At 39.0% G+C, this 23,647-nt stretch overlaps 1 protein-coding gene and 1 long non-coding RNA gene across 2 annotated transcripts; one reads left to right on the top strand and one right to left on the bottom strand.

Moving 5' to 3' along the window:
• Positions 1 to 18,703: 18,703 nt before the first annotated feature.
• LOC122298370 lies at positions 18,704 to 19,330 on the bottom strand. Its single transcript, XR_006239397.1, has 2 exons — positions 19,181 to 19,330; positions 18,704 to 19,043 (listed from the first exon to the last, which is right to left on the bottom strand). It is a non-coding gene; the product is annotated as an uncharacterized LOC122298370 (long non-coding RNA).
• Positions 19,331 to 21,254: 1,924 nt separating this feature from the next.
• Positions 21,255 to 22,309, top strand: LOC122298760. Its single transcript, XM_043108620.1, has 2 exons — positions 21,255 to 22,152; positions 22,290 to 22,309. The coding sequence occupies exons 1-2, from the start codon at positions 21,255 to 21,257 to the stop codon at positions 22,307 to 22,309; spliced, it is 918 nt and encodes a 305-aa protein (XP_042964554.1).
• Positions 22,310 to 23,647: the final 1,338 nt, after the last annotated feature.

The following is a 23,647-nucleotide window of genomic DNA, read 5'->3' on the forward strand; positions in this document are numbered from 1 at the left end:
GAAGTTCCCAACCAAGGGCGGGGTAGGTGAGGCGAGAGGCGAACATGCCTTAGCACGGGAATGCTATGTACAAGAATTGTGAAAGGTAAAAAATGAGGTTTGCATTGTGGCAGGGTAGAATGAAGCCTCGCCACCCCATCCGCCACCTGCGGCAATGGCTTTCGAAGAAGACATACAGGTCAGGGATGACCGAAGCCAACAACATGTGGAGGTCAATGAACCATTGGAGCTCGTAACATTAAAATGCTGACAGCCCTAAAGCCACCACACGATCGGGACACAGTTCTCACTAGCAGATTGGGAGGCTTTAAAGCAGCTACTGATAGAGCACAAGGATATCTTCACGTGGAACCACGAAGAGATGCCTGGTATAGATAATGGAGTCATTGAGCATTACTTGGGCGTAGACCCAACGCACAAGGCAGTACGACAAAAAAGGAGATCATTCAGTGTTGAGAAGTACGCCGCTATTAACGAAGAAGTGGAAAGATTGCTCAAGGCTGAGTTCATCAGGGAAGTCCACTATCCAGAGTGGTTGTCCATTGTAGTTATGGTGAAAAAGGCAAAAGGGAAATGGAGAATGTGCATGGATTTCACAAATCTGAACAAAGCTTATCCAAACGATAGATTTATCTTACTACACATCAACATCATTGTAGATGCAACAGCAGGACATCATATGTTGAGCTTGTTGGATGCGTACTTAGGTTACAACCAGACACTGATGCACGCAGCAGACATGGAAAAAACCTCGTTCATCACAGACCGAGGGTTATATTGCTGCTAGGTCATGCCCTTCAATCTAAATAATGCAGGGGCGACCTACCAAAGGTTGGTAAATCAAATGTTCAAGGAACAGATTGGGAGATCAATGGAGGTATATGTGGATGACTTGCTGATAAAAAGTAAAGAACCCGCCCAACACCTTATGGATTTGCGAACGGCGTTCGAAATCTTATGCCGCTATAAAATGAGGTTGAACCCAGTAAAGTGTGGTTTTGGGGTCCAGTCGAGGAAATTCTTGGGCTTCATTGTATTCGAGAGAGGAATTGAGGCCTCCCCAGACAAGATAGAAGCCATACTCAAAATGAAACCGCCAAAAAACCTTAACGAGACTTAGTGACGGGTGGGTAGAGTGGCCGCTCTAGGAAGATTCATAGCCAGGTCCACAGATAAGTGCCTCCCCTTTTTCTAGGTACTGAGGAAGGTGCATCCTTGGAATGAACAGTGTGATGGGGTGTTCCAAAAATTAAAACAGTATCTAGCCAGTCCGCCCCTTTCGAGACGACCAGAGAAGGTGACGTGCTTTACACATATCTAGTAGTCTACCCACATGTTGTATCTGCCATCCTAGTAAAGGAGGAAGAAGCCGCCCAACATCCAATATATTACGTAAGTCCAGCGCTTAGAGAGGCAGAAGCAAGGTATCACCGAATTGAACTATTGGCTTTCACTCTAGTAACAGTGGCCAGAAAGCTTCGTTCATACTTCCAAGCCCACACAGTAAGGGTGCTTACGAAGGCTCCCCTGGCAAAAGTCTTGAGAAAACCAGACAGCACGGGAAGATTGATAGGTTGGTCGATTAAGCTGATCGAGTTTGATGTGGAGTACGAACCAAGGAAGGCTATTAAGGGGCAAGCACTGGCAAATCTTCTGGCAGAGTTCTCAGGATTTCCCCAAGAAGAAATGATAGAATCATTAGGAAATTCATGGGTATTGTTCATAGATGGCTCATCTTGTCGAAAAAGTGGAGGCCTGGGAATACATTTATTGAGCCTTGACGGCCAAGGGTGGCATTACATGGAAACGCTGGCATTCAAAATGACAAACAATGAAGCTGAGAAACTAAAAAAATATTTAGCGAGAGTCTGGGAAATTAGCGACATCTACTCGTATTTTACCAAAACTCAGATGCCAAGGGTGGACAATGAGGTCTCAGGTAAATTGGCACAAGCGGCATCAGGGATAGAAGAAGTGCCTCTACCACGACAAGTAGAAAGAAGGGTTATCGAGGTCCTAGCCGTTGGCATGGAAGTAGGCGTCTTGGGATCTAACACTCCAGAATGGGTGAGTAGAATAGTAGAATACTTAGACGAAGGAAACCTACCAGAAACAAGAGAAGAGGCAAGAAGGATAAAGAAAAAGGCTACTAGGTTCCAGCTCATAGATGGAATTCTTTATAAGAAATGATTCTCCTCTCCCTTGGTACGATGCATTTCCACACAAGAAGCGCAATATGCCCTCGCAGAGATACATAAGGGGATATGCAGAAACCATTCCGACAGAAGAACCTTGGCTAGAAAAGTAGTCCGAGCAGGGTACTACTAGCCCAATGCTTTAAGGGACGCACAGGAGTTCACCGGGAAGTGTGTCGAATGCCAAACCTATGTGCCAGTACTGCATGCTCCCCCTGAGGAGTTAACATCTGTGATAGCACCATGGTCTTTCGCCCAGTGGGGTGTAGATTTGATGGGACCCTTTTCACCAGGGAAGGGTGCAGTTAAATTCATGATAGTTGCCGTGGATTATTTCACAAAGTGGGTGGAAGTAGAACCGCAGGAAACCATCATGGGTAGGGCTGTGACAAAGTTCTTATGGAAGAATGTTGTTTGCATGTTCGGAATCCCCCAAAGTATTATAATCGACAATGGGCGCCAGTTTGACTCGAACCACTACAAGGAGTGGTGTGCTGAATTGAAGATCAAGCCAAATGGTCAAGCTGAGGCAACAATCAAAGCGTTACTCTAAATTCGATCACAGAAAAGAAAGGAAATTGGGTGTACAAGTTGTCAGGGGTACTTTGGGCGTACAGAACTTTAGCAAAAACTCCAACAGGAGAATCCCCATTTACATTGGCATATGGATGTGAGGCGGTTGCCCCAGTTGAAGTAGGGTTACCAACTTACAGAACAATCCATTTCTCAAGCACCTAGAATAATAAGAGGATAGAGGAATACCTCGGCTTACTAGAGGAAGAAAGAGAGATGGCAGGAGCCTGAATGCTGCAGGAAAAAGCAAAAACCGAGCAATACTTCAATAAAAGGGTAAGACCCTAGACTTTTAAAGTGGGCGACCTGGTCTTAAAGAAGAGCGGGGTGACTACCCAAGGCGAAGGAAAAATGGGACCCCGTTGGGAAGGCCTTACCTAGTGGTGGCTAACAACAGGCTCAGATCATATTGGTTGAAAATAGCCACGGCTAAGAATTGCCATACCCATGGAACATAGAGCACTTAAAGAGATTTTATCAGTGACTTTTGTAGTGTTTTTATTTCTTTGCCTTTTTCCCTGTCCTTGCATTATCACCATTTATGAGCATATTGTGCTTTATTTATTAATAATTCTCTACAAAGGAAGGAGCTCCCATGGGCAAATATCGATTCAATGAAAAAAGGGTGTGAAGGTCCTCAGACCATGTCGACCCTAAACACCAAAGGCAAGCTTTAGTAGCTTGTGGTGTCAAGAAATAATGGTGCATAGGTCCTCAGGCCACATCGACCCTAAGCACTAAAGGCAAGCCTTAGTAGCTTGTGGTGCCATGAAAAAAGGGCGTGTAGGTCCTCAGGCCACACTGACCCTAAACATCAAAGGCAAGTCTTAGCAGCTTGTAGTGCCATGAAAAAAGGGCACGTAGGTCTTCAGACTACGCCGACCCTAAACACAAAAGGCAAGCCTTAGCAGCTTGTGGTGCCATGAAAAAATGGGCATGTAGGTCCTCGAACCACGCCGACCCTAAACACCAAAGGCAAGCCTTAGCAGCTTGTGGTGCCATGAAAAAAGGGCGCGTAGGTCCTCAGACCACGCCGACCCTAAACACCAGAAGCAAGAAGCTTATGGTGCCATGAAGGAGAGCGCATGGGTCCTCAAGCCTCGCTGTCCAAAAACAACCTAACAAACCAAGGGCAATAACGGTGAAATAATCCAACCACAAATGAAAGACCAAGAATAAAAATGCACAACAGCAAAATTAACTGGCATTCATTAGAGTGAATCAAGATCCGTTATCACAAATGTACAAAATGTAAAAATACAAAAATATTTCCACAAACAAAAGAAAGAAGATCAAAAATTTAAGGAGCATCATCAGGTGGGAATGATGGGGGCACATTTATGAAAGCGTCAGGCATCTCTTTTCACCCAAAATCGTCAACCTAGTGGCAGGCACTTTCCACAGGAGAGAATAAATGTCAGTCAAGAGCATTAAGGTTGGTGGCAGGGTCGGCAAGGAGAAGGTTCCTCAACCTCAGGATGCCGCAGCCATGCCCATAAGTGAAGGCATGATCCCTTGTTGCCGGAACATGAGTCAACTGGGCACGAAGTCGTGCAATCTCCTCCTAGGTAGCGGTTAGCTCATCTACCTTTTTAGATAGCCTTTGGTGACTGACTCCAAGAGCTAAGTTCACCTCCTTAAGATCCTCCTCGAAGGACTTGCAGCTGTCTTGGGAGCGGGCAAGGTCTCCACGGAGAGAAGTTAGCACCCCATCACGGGCATTAAGCTTAGAGTTCAAGCATGAGCACTCGGCCTCAAAGTGTTTCTGAACCTCCAAAAGTTGCAGCTTGGCAGAGTCCCTCTCAGATTGAATAAGGGTCAGGACGAAGTCATCCTTAGCCTTCACCTCATTTGGTAGGCTAATAGCATCGCGTAGCTTAAGGAGTTCAGCCTCATATATCTCGAGATCACCTTGCAAAGAGTGAGAGTAACCTTCAGATTGCTCTAGCAAGATCTCCAACTCTTTCTTCTCCTCGGCTAAGGATGCTAGTTCAACCTTGTCAACTCGCCACTTCTCAGAGGCACACTTAGCAATATAGCATAGCTTGTGCCTCTCCTTAACCTCCTCCTCAAGATGGGCACAGTCAGCCACTATCCATGCAACTAGATCATTGATGCCCTACAAAAAGGAAAACAAACAACCAATATGAGAAATGGTTTAAATGTGAAATGAGTGTATAAAAAAATCAGGACAGACTGCATAGTACCTCAGAGAGCTAGCCTCTCAAACGAGTAGCCATCTGGGCAATGACCTCAACTTGGGAATTAACAACCGTCGATGAAGCACCACCGCTGGCGTCCCCCATAACAATCTCACCATGGCATAGGGGGGATGCCTCACCATGCCTCACAGATGAAGTCGTCACCCTCCCTGATGAGTCCCCCAAGCATACAGGGGCCAGAGGGAGCGGCGAGTAAGTCAAGTTAGCCTCAGGAAGATAGGTATCTTCCCGCAGGAAATTCTCCCACTCCTCATTGAGGAAGGAGTTAGTATCCCCCAGAGATGGGAATAAAGAGAGAGTCTTGCACCGCTACAGACCGGCGATGGGGTCTTTCCCCCAAAGATGGTAACTTGTAGACTCTTCAGGGCAGTTTGCTGGGAACCAAGCTCGTTGCCTGCTTCAACTTGCTAAGGGGAGGTCCGCTCACTCTCAAGAAGTAAAGAGGCACCTTTCGCCCCACTTGTGGGCTAGGTGTCCGATGCCTCCTCACGACCACTTATGGGTAAAACAGTGGCCGTCTCGTTGTGAGCGCCACCAGAAGGCGGGGGCGAGCAAGCCCTCACCCCAGTGATGGAGTCAAGGTCAAGAGCAGCAGCCACTTCAGCATCTAGCTTGAGCTGCCTTACTTGCTCTTCCAGCATAGGAAACTCAAATGCAGGGGTAAAAGTTGTAGAAAGCACTTGCATACTAGGCACAACTTGAAAGGAGGCGGCCAGGTCAAAAAGGGCCAAGTTGGCCAAACCCTCCGCATCCCTAAGGCCAGAGGAATGAGGCGGCGATGGAGGCAAGAGTAGTGGTAGGTGGCAGGGTAGAAGTCTGGATGTGTTCGCCCCTCGAGATTATGGTGGTCTCCTCCAGCCACTGTAATGGGGGCAGCTAACTGCATGAGTGTCTGGGCTTGAATATCCTCCTAAGGCGTCCTACCCTGGAAGCCCTTTGAGGGCAACAAAGTGAGAAATGGGAGAAGAGTTTCTGGAATGGGCCCTTTTTCGTTGACCACTGTCCTCATTCTTTTTCTTGGTCATTTTCTCTCTTTTTTCAGCGACTTCCACTTTCTCTGATCATGACTTCTTTTCTTCTCCATTTTCTCAACATGGCTTCTTTTCTTTCATCTCCTGAGTAGACTGGTCATGCCTCGAACTCTTCTCAGAGGGCTTTGGCATGGGAGGATGAATTGTGCCCGAAATCATAAAGTCACGTCCTTGAAAATAAGATCAGTTGGGAGACATCAAGAACTGATCGATGTGGGTGGAGGTCAACAAGAGATCAATGTCAAGCTCTTTAGTATTAGCCTCGGGCCCAAGAACGGATTGTCTCAATTCGAGCCAGTTCACGAGGTGACAAAGGCTCCATTCTAAGCCACAATTTCTTTTCGTCGGGAATGGGGTGCCAAATTGACTTAATTGAAAATCCTTGAAGACATCTTCTGTGGCGGGGTATTCCTAGCTTGACTAGTAATGAAGAAGAATTTGGAGGTCCACGCCTTAGCATTGGAGTAGCGAGTCTCGGACCAGGCTAATGTCTACCCGTTATCCTTCTTACGGAAGCTAACAATGTTGCCTTTGGTAGCCTCCCTCCTTTTATAGAACGCCAAAAACTCCCGACCAGCCAGGTCAAGATAAGGGTCATTGAGAGATTCCAAAACCATGTCGAAGTCAATACAAGCACAAAGATACGCCCCCAACGCAAAAGGGTATAGTTGAGCAGGAGCTATGTTAAGAAGGTCCAAAATATCACGAAGAGGATGGCAAAAGGGGAGCATCAGCCCATGCTACAAGAGGGGGACGATGATAGCGACTTTACCAGCAAAACCCTTGTCGTCACAGCATCCAGACTCGGGAACCTCCAAGATAACGGTTTTGAGAATATGATATTCTTCCTGAATCTTGGCAAAATGCTTTTCTTAGATGCCCGAGCACAATTGGTACGTAGCAAAGATTGTGCCCTTAGGGACTTTAAAGGGGCTTTCAAAAACTTCACCTTCACCAAAGTGGGCCATTGAAATCAGTAGAAATAAAACGGCAAGAAAGCTCAAAACAGACGAAGAATGAAGGTAAGAAAGAGAGTCAGAGAGCAGAGAGGGTAACAAAGAAAGGAATGAAAGAGGACAGGAAAGGGATATTTGAAGAAAAACAGAATGCAAAACCCCAACGGACAAAGAAAGTGTAGTTTGACACTGGAGAATAAGAGTAACCGTCACAAGAAAACTTTTCTCCTTTTCTACCATAGTAGCGGGAAATGTTGAGGAATCCTCGATATTTAAAAAAAAATGGTATAAAATAACAAGGAAAAAGGGTATGACAGACCAGTGGGCACCTAAGGGCCATGGATGGTCTGGGCCTGTGTTTGTGGCTGCTTGTTCTTCACGCGCCTAGGCCTATATATAAAGGAAAAGAAAGAAGGGATACATACATTTGAGGTTTGAAAGCAAAAGGAAGGCCCACGTGGAGACGCCCAGCATTCTCACAGCAGCAAAATTGGTCAATATAAATTCCCTACGCCAAAAGATCAATGGAATTAGTGGGGTAGCTGGAGGGACTATTTGAACCGAAAGGCCCATTCTACCATAAAAACCTAAAAAGACCTGTTCTACTATAAAAGCCCAAAGGACAGATCCAGGGGCCAATGTGAGAAAATAAGGAGAATCTAAATAAGATGTATATCGCGTCACCTTTGACAGAAGGATAGACACATTGGGAAGTTACATGATTACTCAAAATACTGAGTAGTGATTCACATCGATAAGTTCTGAGTAAGATAAGTATTGCAAGCGAGCCTATATATACCAAGTAACCTTTAATAGTAAAGGCAAGTAAAAAATTAAGATTCATTACTGTTTCCTTTTCACTGACTTAAGCATCGAAGTGTTTTCAGGTGAAACTCCTCAAGGCTCCTTGACGTTTCGCAGGTGAATGGTTGCAGATTGGCAGTGGGACACGTCCTTAACAACCATCGTTACTGATTAAAAAAACAATATATGGAAAAAGATATGCTTGCTATATTAGTAAGTACTTGTTGATTAACAAATAATAGAAGAAAAATCATTAGTCTACAAATAGATTCACAAAAAACTACATCACAAAGTGATGTGGCATGATGAGGTAATTTAGATTGTAAAACCCTATTTTTTTTTTTTTTTATTGTAAGCAAATCTAATATATCACATCATGCCATGTGAGGTAGTTTTTTGTGAATCTCTTTAAAAGGTGCATCAATTCTCTTAATTGAAATTGACAGAAGAGCACAAAATTTTATTCGAGACTTTACAGCATCAAATTGCTTTATACATTTTTTTCTCTTTGACTTATCAAGTATGACCTTGGATCTTTTATCATTTCTCACATGAGAAATGATCTTTTATGTTTATCTTTTTCTCTGGGTTGAGTACTTATTGTTTCACCTTATTAAATATGAGAAGTTATGTTAGAAAGTTTAAAAAGAACAATAAATTTTAATAAACTTTTAGTAACTTTAATTATGAAATAAATAACAAAGAATTTGAAGCCATGATGGCAAAGTTTTGGTGGGGTCAAATGAAGGATGAAAGAAGGATTCATTGGATAAGCTGACAAAAAATGTGTGACCAAAAGGGAAAAGGGGGACTTGGTTTTAAAGATTTGCGTGTACTCAACTTGGCTTTGTTAGCCAAGCAATGATAGAGGATTTTTCAAGAAACAGATTTATTGCTTCATAGAGTTTTCAAGGCAAAATATTTTCCTAATAGAGTCTTTTTGGAAGCTGTTCTAGGTAAAAGACCATCCTTTTCCTAGCAAGGCATTTGGGAGGCTAGGGCTGGTTTGGCAAGTGGGATGAGACACAAACTTCTTATCTCATCATTACAATTTTTCAAATTTTCACACAAAATCTAATAAACAATTCAACTTTTTAAAATCTCAATTCAACTTTTTCAAATTGTAAAACAATAATAATATTTAAAAATAATATTTTAAACTTTTATCTAAAATAAAAAATTATCATCTCGCTATCAAAACATATCCTAAGAAATTGTTGACTCAGGATTGTACATAGAGGATAGGGGATGGTAAGACTGCTACGCTGTGGAAGGACCCTTGGATCTTAGGTCACTAATCTTTAATGTAGGAAGACATTGTTATTAGGGATGAGTTTAGAGAAGCCTATATGGAAAGCTTAATAGATACTACCACTAGAGGCTAGCAAGTGGAACAGCTTCGAGCTCTCTTCAATCCAAGTCTGGTTGCTGATATCTTGAAAGTAATGATCTATCCTGCTGAGGAATTTGATAAGATGATTTGGTCCCAAGAAAAGAGTGGCAAGTTTAGTGTAAAAAGCTGCTATAGGTTTTTTAAGGAGAAGCTAAAGGGTGGTAGAGGGGAATGTTCAAATGCAAGTCAACAACAATTACTTTGGAAGGCACTATGGAAAATAAAAGTTCCAAATAAAATAAATGTATTTGTGTGGTTGCAAAGAGGGACTACCATCACAGTAGAATTTGGTCGAGGCATGTTAAGATTCAAGGGTCCTGTTGTTTTTACAAGCAAGGGATTGAAGACACTATACATGCATTATTTTACTATCAATCCATACATTCTAGCTGGTTTACATATGTTCCCTTGATGAAAAATTTGGATAGGGATTTATTTGTAATGTAGGTAGCATTGAAGGTTTTAGAGAGGGCTAGGATGGGGAGCTATCTTTATTCTTTTCTCTTGCATGAGGCTTTTGGTGGAAAATGAATCAAATGATTCATGAGCATAATAGTATAGCAGTGCAACAGGTTATTGATTAATTATGCTCTTTATGTTGAAAGGTCATTCATAGAACTGAAGCAATTTCCCAAGACTAAGGTTTGAGCTTACTATGAATGGAAGCTTCCACCTACAAATTGGTTGAAATTGAATGTGGATAGAGCTGTTTTTGGTGAGATTAATAAAGCGGGGGGGTTTTTTGCTTAGAGATGGGAAGGGTGATGTTATGTTGGTAGCTAGCAAAGTTGAGAATGATGTAAGAGATGCTAAAGCTATTGAATTACTAGCTATCCTTTGAGCTTTACACTTGTGTACTAACATGGGAATCCAAAGGATGTTGATTGAGTCAGATTGCTTGATGGCTATGCAAGTGCTTAATAAAGAACTCGAAGCTGCTACTTTGTTAGATCCTTTAGTGCATGAAATCAAAAAGCTTCAAGGGTTATATGCAAATTGCCAAATACAACATGTTTATATAGAAGGAAATCGGGCCACTCACAAGCTTGCCCGTTTTACTTGGAATGTTGAGGATATCTCAATGTGGTGTAATTGTTTTCTAGATTTTCTTTCTTAAGTCATTTGGTTTGACAAATATCTGTAAAAAAATTCTTATATCAATGAAATGTTTGTTCCTATAAAAATAAAAAATAAAAATAATGATAATTCATGTGGACATTATGGGGCAACAAGTATACTTCAATTCTAAAAGAACGTAACAGCTTTCATGCATGAAAGTGGTCGTGGAATTTAAGGAGGTGGATTAATTAATATTGATTTAATTTCTAAGGATCTTTCCCAAGAACCCATTTATTGTCTAATGAGCAGTCAACTTAGTTGTCATGAAAAATACAGAAAGCTAAACATGGTGTCTATTGGTTAGGCATGTGCTCCGACTCTGATAGAGTCGGAATCGGAGTTCCGACTTTTGTAGAGTCGAAATCGATCTCCGATTCTGACTCCGAAAGGAATCAGAGTTTGATTCCAAAATTCGATCGGAATTCGGAGTTATGATTGGTGCCAGAATTCCGACTTCCGACTTGTAAAATAAACATCTTGTTTTAAATTTATTTTATCCTTATTTAATAAAAACTCAATAAAAACTCACTTTATATAGATTTTATTCTTGTTTGTATTTCTCAATTAAACAAATAGGAATTATTTTATTGAATGGAGTTTGAATATGTATTTTCTACTCTATTAATATTTCTCTTTTTTGTTTTTGTATGTGATGCTAGCTTGGTACTTGGTACTTGAAAGGTGAAACTTTAGTTTTTATTAATTTGAGGTATTTTTGTATAGATTTCATTCTTATTTTCAATTTTCTTGAAATATATAAAAGATTTTTTTGAGTAAAAATTATTAAATATATATATTGGTTTAGGTACAACGAGTATTAGGGACAATATTTTCATCCCAAAAGGTCAAATTTGTTTGAACATGTTAGACTGTATAATTAATTATTATACATAATTCAAAAAGTCATAAACAATTAATAATAGAAATAACAGACTATTTCAAAGTTTGATTAAACAGTCCATAAGAATAAACATATTGATTCAACAAAAAAAAAAAAATCATTTGCAGCATCGTACTGGGTCATCCGAAGTACCTGAAATTAAGATAAAAAAAAAAGTATTCAATCAATAAATGTAACCAAAATTGATCCAGAAAATTGAACACAATAAAAGTAAAATTTAATTACATTTATACCAATAAAGATTAAGTTAATTTTGATATCAACTTATCTTTATCTATACTCCATCAGTCATCGGCAACTATACTGGGATTCACAATTAAATCTGTGAAATGATCAAAAAATATAAATTAAATAGATTTATGAAATCATAAAAACAATTAAAATGATCAATAATAATAAAAAAACAAGTAAAATAAGGTTACCCTTTTTAAGCCTATAGCTCTCATCATCAATGCCAATGCTATCTAGTCCAAGGGGTGTATCACTGATCCAGTTCTGTGTGCAAACGAGGGCCTCCATGGTTGACGGTGACAAAGAACTCTGGAAAGCATCCAACACTCGACCTCTAGTGCTAAACGCCGACTCAGATGCAACCTTTGTAATAGGAATGGTTAGCACATCTCGGGCAATACGGGAAATGATTAGATACTTGGTGGAATTAGCCTTCCACCAAATGCATATCCCAAATGCAGGACTAGGTGCCTCGACCTCTTCCATAAAATACCGTTCAACCCTGAAGTACACCCCATAATATTCTTCGATGCAACGAGCTGATGATACTCATTCATAATGTCGTAATTCTGACGACGTCGAGGCAATGCACCTACTGGGCTAAGGTCATCAGAGGGAGGTGTCGAAGTCAAGTGTGAGGTACCCACTGAAGATGAAGGTTGTCCACTATTTTTCTAGTGGTTGTACAAGTCATCAAGATCAGTTTTAAGCACTGTAATAAACGATGCAGCCTTCATTGCCTTGAGGACGGAATTTGCCCAATATTCTATCACAACCAACTTGACTCGGTTGTCAAGGATCACAGCTACAAAGAGTAATCTATTTATCTTCTCAACTTGCCCCCAATATTTATTATATTTGGATAGCATCCTGTAAGCCATACTAGATAACAGTCTGCTAGGGTCATCACAACCATCTTCCAAGTGGTGGTGTAGTGTCGAGATCTGACTAAACTACAAGTTTGCAGTCGTGTGTGCGGATCCAGATATTTTCATTGTAATATCATAAAAAATCTACAAAAATGTGACAAAGAATCCTACACTCGTCCAATCATATGTGTCTGGCGGACCGAGCTCCTTTCCTGCAGGCTCCAGCCAAGCATACTTAAGGCCCCATCCTCCACCCCCATCTGCTCAAACACTTTTTGATACTTCTGTGCCATATCCAACATCATGTATGTAGAGTTCCATCGAGTGGAAACATCCAAGCATAGCGTCCGTGAATGTTTTATCCCTAGTTGTTCTTCTATTGCCCTGAATCTTTTAAGCCTTTGGGGGGAAGCCCTCACATACCGCACAATGTTGCAGACTTTTGTAATGAAATCGTCAGCCTCTTTTAACCCCTCAATAATAATCAGGTTGATTATGTGAGCACAACAACGAATATAGATAAACTCATGGTCCTAGATGACATCATCTCTCACTCTTGTATTCCACTTGAACCATTCAATTGTAGTATCATTGGCACTGGCATTGTCAACTGTAATGCATAAAACTTTCTGAATTCCCCAATCTTTCAAGCAATCATCCATCTCCACCCCAATTGATGCACCCTTATGATCATCAATTTCTTTGAATCCAATAATCCGTTTTCTTAAAATCCATCCGTTTTCTTAAAGTCCATGAGCTGTCAAAGTAGTGTGCTGTAATACACATGTAGGAAACATTCTGTATAGACGTCCATGTGTCAATCATAAATGAGACTCTCTGGCCAGTCATCACAAACATTTATCTCATCTCAGCCTTGTCTTTTAAATGTCTTTTCATACAATCTCGCATCACTGTATACTGTGATGGCAATGGGAATCGTGGCTCAATGAGCTTGATAAACTTTCAAAATCCTCTTTTCTCAACTGTAGTAAAAGGCATCTCATCTTCAATTATCATCTCAGCAAGCACATCTCTCAACATCTTCTCACTTTATTGAGGGATGGCCATTTTCTTAAATTGCGTACCATCAATCGCATTAGAAGTTTCGTAACTTAGCATTGTCTGATCTTTGGCCGCCAATCCCTTCGCTATCTTATACCTCTGGCAACCATTTAGATGTGATATCAAACAAGCGGTGCCTTGTTTCTTTGAATGACATGCAACTTATTGGCCACAATGGTTGCAAGCCACATGCGGTTCCCCGGGATCACCGTCAACCTTGGTGAAATGTTCCCACATCCACGACCTTTTTTAATTTGATCGTGGACGTGGTGGCTTGGCCCTCGTGGATGGAGGTGGTACATCCGGCTCATCCCCAATACCCATCCATCCTCCTCATTAAATGTATCATCATCTTCTATGTCTACTGGGAGTGGGAATCAACTACTTGCATACGAAGTTTGTGTTCTGAAAGTGGGTCTGGATCTCGGTGCTGGGGACGGAATTGTGGCATCTTGATCCTGTTCTGGGGTCCCATATGGTTTCGCCTCCATAGCTTAAAATCTGACACACATATATATATATATAGAAAAATTAAGAAGTTTATTTAAAAAAAATTAAAAAATTAAAAAATATAATTTTTAATCAGACACATATTAAGAATTTTCTCAATTAAATAAGCCATACATAGTAAATAAGAAGGCCATAAATGCTTTTACAACATAAGAGTACACTCCATGAGGGAGAGTACTTCACTCTCTCATCACATGGGGAACAATGACTTGGAGGTGGGAAAATTTATGTGTCTGTATCGTCATTTGATTTGGCATTTATGTGGAACCTATTTACTTTTGAAAGCCATATTTCAAAAGTATTTTATTAAGATTTTCTATTCAGTGCATCGCTTTCTGATTAGCTCTTTAACTGTATTCCTTAAGAGTTAGTTTTACAAATATATTTGAATATATTTGTTTGATTTGGTAACTCTCTGTCTACATTTGCTGTGTGCCTACACTTAGGATGTTAGAACCCTAGTATCGAGAAATAATTACAATTTTCTTCTACAAACTACCACCCCATTTTGGTTTGACCTTTGAAACTTTGACTCGGTGCAACTGGACATAATATGAAGTGTTAGTGTCTGTTACCTCTCCATAAAATATCTCCAATAACTTTGTAGAAGACAAAATTATCCTTTATTCCATTGAAATGTTTGTTTTTAGTATAATGGCTTTTGTCTCTTAATATATGTTTCCATTAAAGTTAATGATGATTATTGATGGGGTATATTTATGTTAAAGTTAGGGTCTGAGTTACAATGAGTTGAAGTTTAGTTGGCAAGTGGCAGTGGGGTGGTCATTCCTGGGGGAAAATGTTATTAATTCTGCAAAAAAATTATTACAATGGGAGGGGGCCGGGTAGGGAAACAAAAACACTAATTGTGTAGGTATGACAACTCTATTTATTACACCCTTTAATTAATATGCCGGTGGGAAAAATTGTATTAGTGTTAGAGCCTAGCCTATCCTGATTAGGAAACGAAACTTATTTCACTTGAAGTGGTGAGATCAAGGATTTTCAGTTCATATTTTCTTGTTTGGGATTTGTATTGGCAGCATAGCATATAAAACTGGTTTGGGTGTTCTGTAGTTCCTGAGGGTATAAGTGTTTTGTGAATTGTTTTGAGTGGGGGAAATTGAAAAAAATTGGACAAAATTTTTTTACATGTAAATGGAGAAAGAACATATATATATATATACACGTACATTTCTAACGTGTATTATATATATAAGCCAATATGCAACTTCAATTTGTTGATAAATGCTCATATATATATATGGTATTAAAAAATACTCCATAAACCTAATATTCGACTAGTGCACAAATTTATAACATATTATAGTCATGATGTCAACTTAATTATTATTATCATATATGAAAAATAGAGGGAGGTATAAATTTAATTAGGAGAAAACGTGCTTGGAATTTAGAGTCAATGGCATATTGCCATATATGTGCTTGTCAAATTAAATGATTTATAAATAAGCTGATCAATTGCACACGAAACCGGCCTAGCTACTTGAATTAATGGCCTTGAGCATACCAATAATAATCTGATCATAATTTTAAAATTAGTTCAGGCATTTTCACAAACACTTTGCATGCAACCCCATTTACATTCCTATAACAACCATGCCATTAAAATGCAGCCATCCTAATTACATACAGCGAATTAAATTCATACACCAACAAATTAAATTGAAGAACAACTGAACAAGGGACCATTACATTACATTATTTAACCTAAAATTACCAATTGGGAACTGGGAACGGCACTGACCAGTGGGCACTACACTCGGCAGGATGCAGGACGATGGCAAGACAAAGCGGCACTGCAACGGCGTGAAGATCTAAGATAGAGAATGAGAGGCTACGCCGATGAGACTGAGGGTCGTCATGTGAGGCTGTGAGTTGAGTCAAACTCTGAGGTCTCGAGGCGAGGGGGCAAGCTGGCGAGGAGAAGGGATAAATGAAGAGAAATGAAGAACTGAAGGCCATAGCGAAACGACGTCGTTCCTAGTTAAATGGAACGACGCCGTGTAATAAAGCAAGTAAAAAAAAAAACTTCGTTTTGCATCTGTTTTAATTTTAAAAAAGTCAGAATTGGGAGTCGAAGTTCAGAGCAATTCCTTACTCTGAATTCCAGTCTGACTTCCGAACATTTACTCGGAGCTCTCCAACTCCGATTTCGCCTTCTGAAAATTCTGACTCTGTCGGAGTCGAAATCGGAGCGGAATTCAGACGGAATCGGAAGTCTCGAAATTTTGCACAGTCCTACTATTAGTGAATATAAGCAAAATTTTAATTTCGTCAGCAGAAGGTCTAAAACGAAACTATCAAAAAAAAAAATTTTTTTTGACTTATTTTTATCACATGTTATGCATTTGTTGAAATATATATATATATATATATATATATAGGCACCATTAACTCATACAATTTAGAAATAATTACTGATTATTAGTTAGGATAATTTCGAATATTTGTTATGATTAATTTATATTATAAATTATTAGAAGAAGGGGAAATATTAACATTACGAGTGTTTTAAATAAATTTGTAGTATTTGATTTTTTTACAAAAAAGATATCTAAAATCTAAAAAAAATCTACAACAGATATATCTAAAAAAGCAAAAATGCAAAGATCAAAAACTTAAAAAACTAGTAACAGTGCCATCCATGTATTTAAACTAAGAGCATTGGCAATCGCCTATCCATTGCCAAATCTAAAATAGAACTCCAATATGGTCTTTTGGCCATAATATGGACTTCTAGATAGATTAGTCCACATTGGACTAGCTATCTTAAAGTCTAAATAATAATATAATATTATCTAATTTAATAATATTTGAATTTTTTTAATATTTTACAAATGCACTTCATATATTAATTAATAACTTTATTAAAAAGATAAAATTATTATTTTTCAACTATTTTTTCCCTCAACCTAATTATTCAATAAATATATTTTGTCAACCATTCACCCAACAATCACATATACAAACGTGCCAACATTTCTTCAAATTACATACCAACAATCCACAAATTACATACCAATAGTCTACAAACATGCCAACATTTCTTCAAATTACATACCAACAATTCACAAATTACATACCAATAGTCTACAAACATGCCAACATTTCTTCAAATTACATACCAACAGTCTACAAATTACATGTAGTCCACAAATTACCAATACAGTCCACAAATGTACAAACCAACAGTTCACAAATTACCAATACAGTCCACTAATATACCCCAAAACAGTCTACTAATTTTTGTAAGCCAAGCACAATCTTATGTTTTCTTGAGTGATGTGTTGGAATAACATCAATCTTTAACAAAGAAACAAAGACAATTTCTGAAATTTGCTTTCAACCACAACCTAATAAACCTTCAACAATATACTTGCATAGGAATAGATCAGTCACAACCACTGAAACAATTTATATTAAAAATTTACTATAGAAGGGTAGATGTGGGTAACTTACCAAGACAAAGGAACAAAAGATATAGGCCAATATGGTCGGTCTCATGCACTCATATATACTTTGTCCTCACCAAGTTCCTAAAACAACAAAACATAAAAGAAATACATGCTACTACAAACTCATATAAAAGATTATGAAAACAAACTGCAATATGAGTAGCAACAGCCAATCCACGAATATAATTTAAATGGAAACAAACCTATTATATAAACATTTGCATGATTCCTGTTTTGACATCTAAGCAGATACTGTAGAGAAAGTCCCAAATGAAATTATTTCAAATGACAAACAATGACACGAAACATGTTAAGAACAGAGAAAAAAAGAGATAAAGCAGAGCACTCCAATGAAATCTGAAATACAACCTTCAAGAAAGATAATATCAAATTCTCCAATAAATTTCCAACTAGTTAGTTAAATAGCTAAAGAACTTAAAAGAATAGTGGATTTCTATTTTAGATGAAAAATATTTCCATTCAGGCAAAGTGTGGCATGACATATTACCAAAATAGTTTAGTTTCTAGTACAAAATAAAATGCTGCATCCATACCACAGTCCATTAATTTACATCATATAAAATGCAAAGAAGTATAAGTGGACCAAAACAATTTTTATGATTAATGTTAGACTGAGAAAACTGAGTTTTACATAAGCCAATAAACTTTTCTTGACCTTGACTGCCATCTCTAGATAATGATCAAGAAGTATCAACAGGACACTTGGGCTATGGAATTTCAAAATCACCAAGGAAAATAAAGATTGTAGAGTGCACCCTAGATACTTGGTCAAAATCACCAAGGATACTTGTGCTTTGTTTTGTTCACTTTTCACCCACCCTATTTCTATTTTAGTGAATTGTGGGATGCAATATTTGGGAGTTTCAATCTCTGGGTTAAGAGTTCATCCATACCCCCGGAGTACTCTAGGCCTCAAAATGTGAAAATAGAAACGCAAGTCTGACTTCTAAGCATATTGAAACAGAGTAGTGAATTGATAATATTGCAGGAAAAATGAAAAAAAAAAAAACATGTTACTAGGTCAAACACTAGCACTCAATTACAATGAAGTAAGAGTATTATCCACATTCACATAAGTAAGAGTATGAATGAGTTGGTCCTTTGACATCTGAAACTAATGATATGAAATACCAAAGTTGTACATGATCTTTAGTTCAATTAATACCATTGTCCTCACGGGTTCAAGACCCTATAGAAGGGCCATATGTAACTTACCCATAAAAAATGAGATCTGAAGTAAAAAAGAGATGATGAAATTATGGTGTGACTTTGGCTACTCAACAAGTTGAAATTATTTAAATCAATGTGACGATGCTTTGACATTAGTACAAGTGGACTTAAATTTCAATAAAGAATACCATAACCAGACACTCATGTCAAACAAAAGATCAACGACGAATGAAAAAAAGATGAACAGAGTAGGAGAAATTGGTACAAGTACCTTCCCTAGCAGTAATAAAAGAAAGTGCATGCCCAGGAGAAAGAACAACTTCTTCCTTTATACCCTCAACATAGATTCCCCAAATAGATCACAGACAATCCTACCAATTTATAAACAACAAATACCAAATGATTTACCCAAATCGCGATTTTGTTGTGGCAGATTTGTGGAGGAAATGGCACAAACTTTGGACGAAGATTCATTGGCAAGGAAAGGGGTTCAACACATCAATGGCCCTTGCAAAGCAAAATACAAGACGGTTCAATCACTGGATGAAGAGAAAATAGGAGAAAATAGAAAGAGAAGAGGGAGAGGAAAGTCTTATAGAGAACGCACAGAGAAGAGGGAGAGAGGAGTGAGGAAGAGAGATTACCGTTTGGGTTAGAAGATGACGGCAACGTGGACGATCGATGGAGAGAAGAGGGCTTGTGGGTTGAAGAAGAGATTCCTGCAATAGAGAGAAGTGGGGTTTGCCTGGGTCGAAGAAGAGAAAGTGAGTTTCGGGAGAAGAAAGAAATGGGGAGGTTTCACTCAGAAGAAAGAGAAAAAACGAGGGAAAGAGAGAGGGAAGGAGATAAAATCATAAAATATACATTAGGTCTCAGAACAGTAGCTCGCCAGGTTTGGAAAGGTTCTAAGATTTACTGTAGCACAAATGTCAAACTTTAGAAGTATAGCTAGGCCAATGTAGATTTTTTTTTTTTTTTCACACATTTAGTTAAAATTTAGACTTACATTGGCAAATGGCTAGGTCATTACCAATGCTCTGAACTCTGAAAGTTACAACATTTACACAACTTATACAATCCTTCTCGATTTTGCTCCTCTTCCTCCTCTTCTTTCTTCTTGTTCATTATGATCATGTTGTTGACTTCATAACTTCTCCTTCTTCATCGTCATCACGTTGTTGATTTGATAACTTGATATTCTTCATCATCTTAGTAAAATTGACTTCACAACTTCATCAGTCACTAGAGAATATGTTATAATGTTGGCATTTACTGGAGATCAGGATATGTGGGCAGATCAAATGCTATCAGTTACATATGGCTGGACAAAAGCAAGCGATATTGTGGATGAATCGTGGCAAGTAGAGTAGATTTTTTGGACATCAGAGCAAGGCCTAGCTATTACCAAATGATGATCAAAGAAACTTTTCTTGTACAGACAATGAAGAAGGTTATGAAGCCAACGACATTGTTTATGATCGTAGTCTATATGATCGTAGTCAAATTTTTTGGATCGCGTTGACCCAGATGGCACAGTAGTCTATGATCATAGTGACGGATCATGTACTTGTGTAAACATTTTTTTTGGGAAATTTGGAAATATGCAAAAGGTTATGAAGCCAACAACATGATGAATCAGGCCGTGTGCATCTGGGTCGGTTATATAACCGCATATCCATAACCGGTTACCATGTGTTTTGCATAAGCATTTCAAATCCTAGCTAACTTCATTTCAGACTCTCACTCCTCTCTCTCTCTCTCTCTCTCTCTCTCTCTCTCTCTCTCTCTCTCTCCAAAAATCCTAACTTTGGCTCTCAGCTCGATTTATCATAGCTCGTGACTACATCGTCAGTTTTCATCACTGCGAAAGCCCCTTGGATCTGGTACTCTCTCTTTTTCTCTCGACATTTTTCCCTCTCTCTCTCTCCACAAGCCAGGGTTTCCATTTTCTTTGGTGGCATTTCCTTAGGCATCGGATCTGGGGTTCCTTCGCTGATTCGGATCTAGGATTTGGTACTCTCTCTCTTTCTCACTAGCCATTCTTGAAAACGCTTCTTATTCTTTTGAGTGAGAGTTTTGCTACGTACAAGCGTATTCGTATACTAATCTGCATATCAATATTAATGTATTCATATTCAAAATTTAAATTAGCACTGTTTTCAATAAAATCTACTTTCCAACCAATGACATTGGATGGGTGCACATATTAGTGTGCAGAATCGCTTACAACTAGATTTTTCTGTTGAGTGATTGATCGATTGTTTTTATATTTGTTTTGGCTTCGATTTGTGTAAAATAATAATTACCATTTAATGCATTGCAACTATATAAGAGCTCCGATGGGTTGGTTGATTTGCTATATTTTGTGGGTTTGATGCGTTCTGTGGGATTATATACTTTGTTGTTGCTTTGATAAATCGTTTTCCTTTCTACCATTGTTTTTATAAGGGAAGCATGTGTGGATTCCATTCAAACCAAAACAGAGCATATATAGCCAAAAATCATGCTCAATATTCTGTCATTAATTCTATATTTGGAGAATGATTCTAAGGCTGAATTCTAGGATTGTATATTGTAACAGTAGCTTAGTTTTAGCCTTACGGTTTACATGTTTCCTAAATTAGTTTTCCAATACTCTGTATATATTTTTGAACTTCTATCAATGAAATGTGTGGGAAAATTATTCATTGAAAATCACGGTAATACTTACCTCTTTACATGGTATCAGAAGAGCCGATCTCTACCGAGTCACCGATCCAAGTCCCTCTCATGTCTACCCCATCCGATCAAAACCCAACTTTTTCTCTCAACACCCAACCTCCTTCCGCAGCCGATAAACCACTCATTGTTCTCAACATCACTGCCCAAATCAATGAAAAGTTAACTCCCTCCACCTTTCCTCAATGGCGTGCTCAATTTGAAGCACTTCTTATTGGTTACGATTTACTCGACTTTGTCGAAGGCACCCTTCGGTGTCCCTCTTCTGCTGGTACCGACATTGATGAGTTGCACAAAACCCACTGGGTTCGACAGGATAAATTAATCCTGAGTGCTATTTTAGCTTCCACATCCCCTTCAATCACCCCCCTCATTGCTACGGCAAAGACCTCCCATGAAGCTTGGAAAAAGCTTAAAAATTTATATGCTAGCCGATCCCGAACTCGTGCTATGCAATTAAAGGAAGAACTCACTCTAATCCAGCGTGGCAATCGGTCTATCACCGAATATCTTCATGCTGTGAAGGCCTTGGCTGATGAAATAGCCATTATTGATCATTCAATTTCGGATGATGACCTAACTCTTTATGTGTTGAATGGTTTAGGTCCAGATTTTCGAGAGATAGCAGCGCCTATTCGAGCCCGAGAATCCTCACTGGCCTTTGAGGAGTTGCACGATCTTCTGGTTGGACATGAAGCTTATCTACAGCGCTTGGAAGCTACAACGCAGCAGCTGGTTGCTTTTGCAAATTTCACAAAGACGAAGCAGTCTTCACACGGGGGCAATAACTCGTGGTCCTTCAAGAAAAATGACACTGCACGTGGAAATCAAAGTTTTAGCCTAGGCCGAAATAACAATGGAGCCCAACGTGATGGGCGTCGCTCCAACAACAACTCTGGCAGGCCCAATAATTCCAATCGGCGCTACCAGCCCAAATGCCAACTTTGTGATCAGCTGGGCCATATTGCAAAGTCCTGTCCGAAATTTCATTCCCAGAATGTTTCTATCAATTGTGCCACATCTTCCAATGGACAGGACAAAACTTGGTTACTTGATTCGGCCGCTTCCCATAATATCACGGGTGATCTTTCCAATTTATCTATTCATTCCGAATATGATGGAACTGATGAAGTAATTCTTGGTGATGGTTCAGGTTTGGCGGTCTCACACATTGGTTCTTTGTCTTTGCACTCTCCTCACCGAACTTTTACATTGCGTGATACTCTTTGTGTTCCAAATATTTGCAAAAATCTAATTTCTGTTCATCACCTTACCAAACAAAATAATGTCATTGTTGAATTTCACCCTTTTTATTTTCTTGTGAAGGACAAGATAACGGGGGCGATTCTACTAAAAGGAGCATGTGACAATGGCATCTATACCTTCCTGGACTCAATGGTGACATCAAAAGAAGTTGCTAATGTGCATGAACGGACTTCTATTGATGGATGGCACAAGCGTCTTGGGCATCCCTCTCTTAAAATTGTTCATCATCTTGTTAAGAAATTTTCTCTTCCTATTTCATCGAACAAAAATTTGTCTTCACTATGTCATTCATGTTCTATTAATAAAGCCCATCAACAACCCTTTCGTGCCAATAGTCTCCAAAGTCATGAGCCCCTTGAACTTATTTACACGGATGTGTGGGGTCCAGCTAGTTATATTGGAATTGATGGATCACGATATTACCTTATTTTTGTTGATCATTATACAAAATATATATGCTTTTATCCAATGATCACTAAATCCGGTGTTTCTAATATTTTTCCGCATTTCAAAAAGTTTGTTGAAACTCGTTTTCAAAAATCAATCAAAACATTATATTCAGACAATGGTGGTGAGTTTATTGCTTTGAAATCATATCTCTCGCTTCATGGAATAACTCACTACACCACAGCTCCACATACCCCGCAACAAAATGGTGTCTCTGAACGTCGTCATCGTCACCTCGTTGAAACGGGCCTTACACTTCTTCATGATGCAAATCTTGATTTTTCTTATTGGCCTCATGCCTTTCAAACAGCCTCTTATCTCATAAATAGACAGCCCACACCTCTTCTTCAAAAAAAATCACCTTTTGAAGTTCTTTTTGGTCAAAAACCAAATTATTTAAAATTAAAAAAATTTGGTTGTCTTTGTTATCCCCTCACACGACCCTATAACTCAAACAAAATGCAGCCCAAATCGAAAGCCTGTCTCTTTCTTGGATATTCACCCACTCAAAACGCATACAAGTGCCTTGAACCTCAAACGAAAAAACTCTTCTTTTCCCGACACGTGTTGTTTGATGAAAATCAACAACCTTCCATTCCCTTTCAACCAGTACCTTCAGTCTCCATCCCGAAAAGTCCAGAACCTCACAACTTTATTCCTCTTCAATTTGGTGCCCAGCA

The sequence above is a fragment of the Carya illinoinensis genome, chromosome 16 (assembly GCF_018687715.1).
Source record: "Carya illinoinensis cultivar Pawnee chromosome 16, C.illinoinensisPawnee_v1, whole genome shotgun sequence".
Classification (NCBI taxonomy): Eukaryota; Viridiplantae; Streptophyta; class Magnoliopsida; order Fagales; family Juglandaceae; genus Carya; species Carya illinoinensis.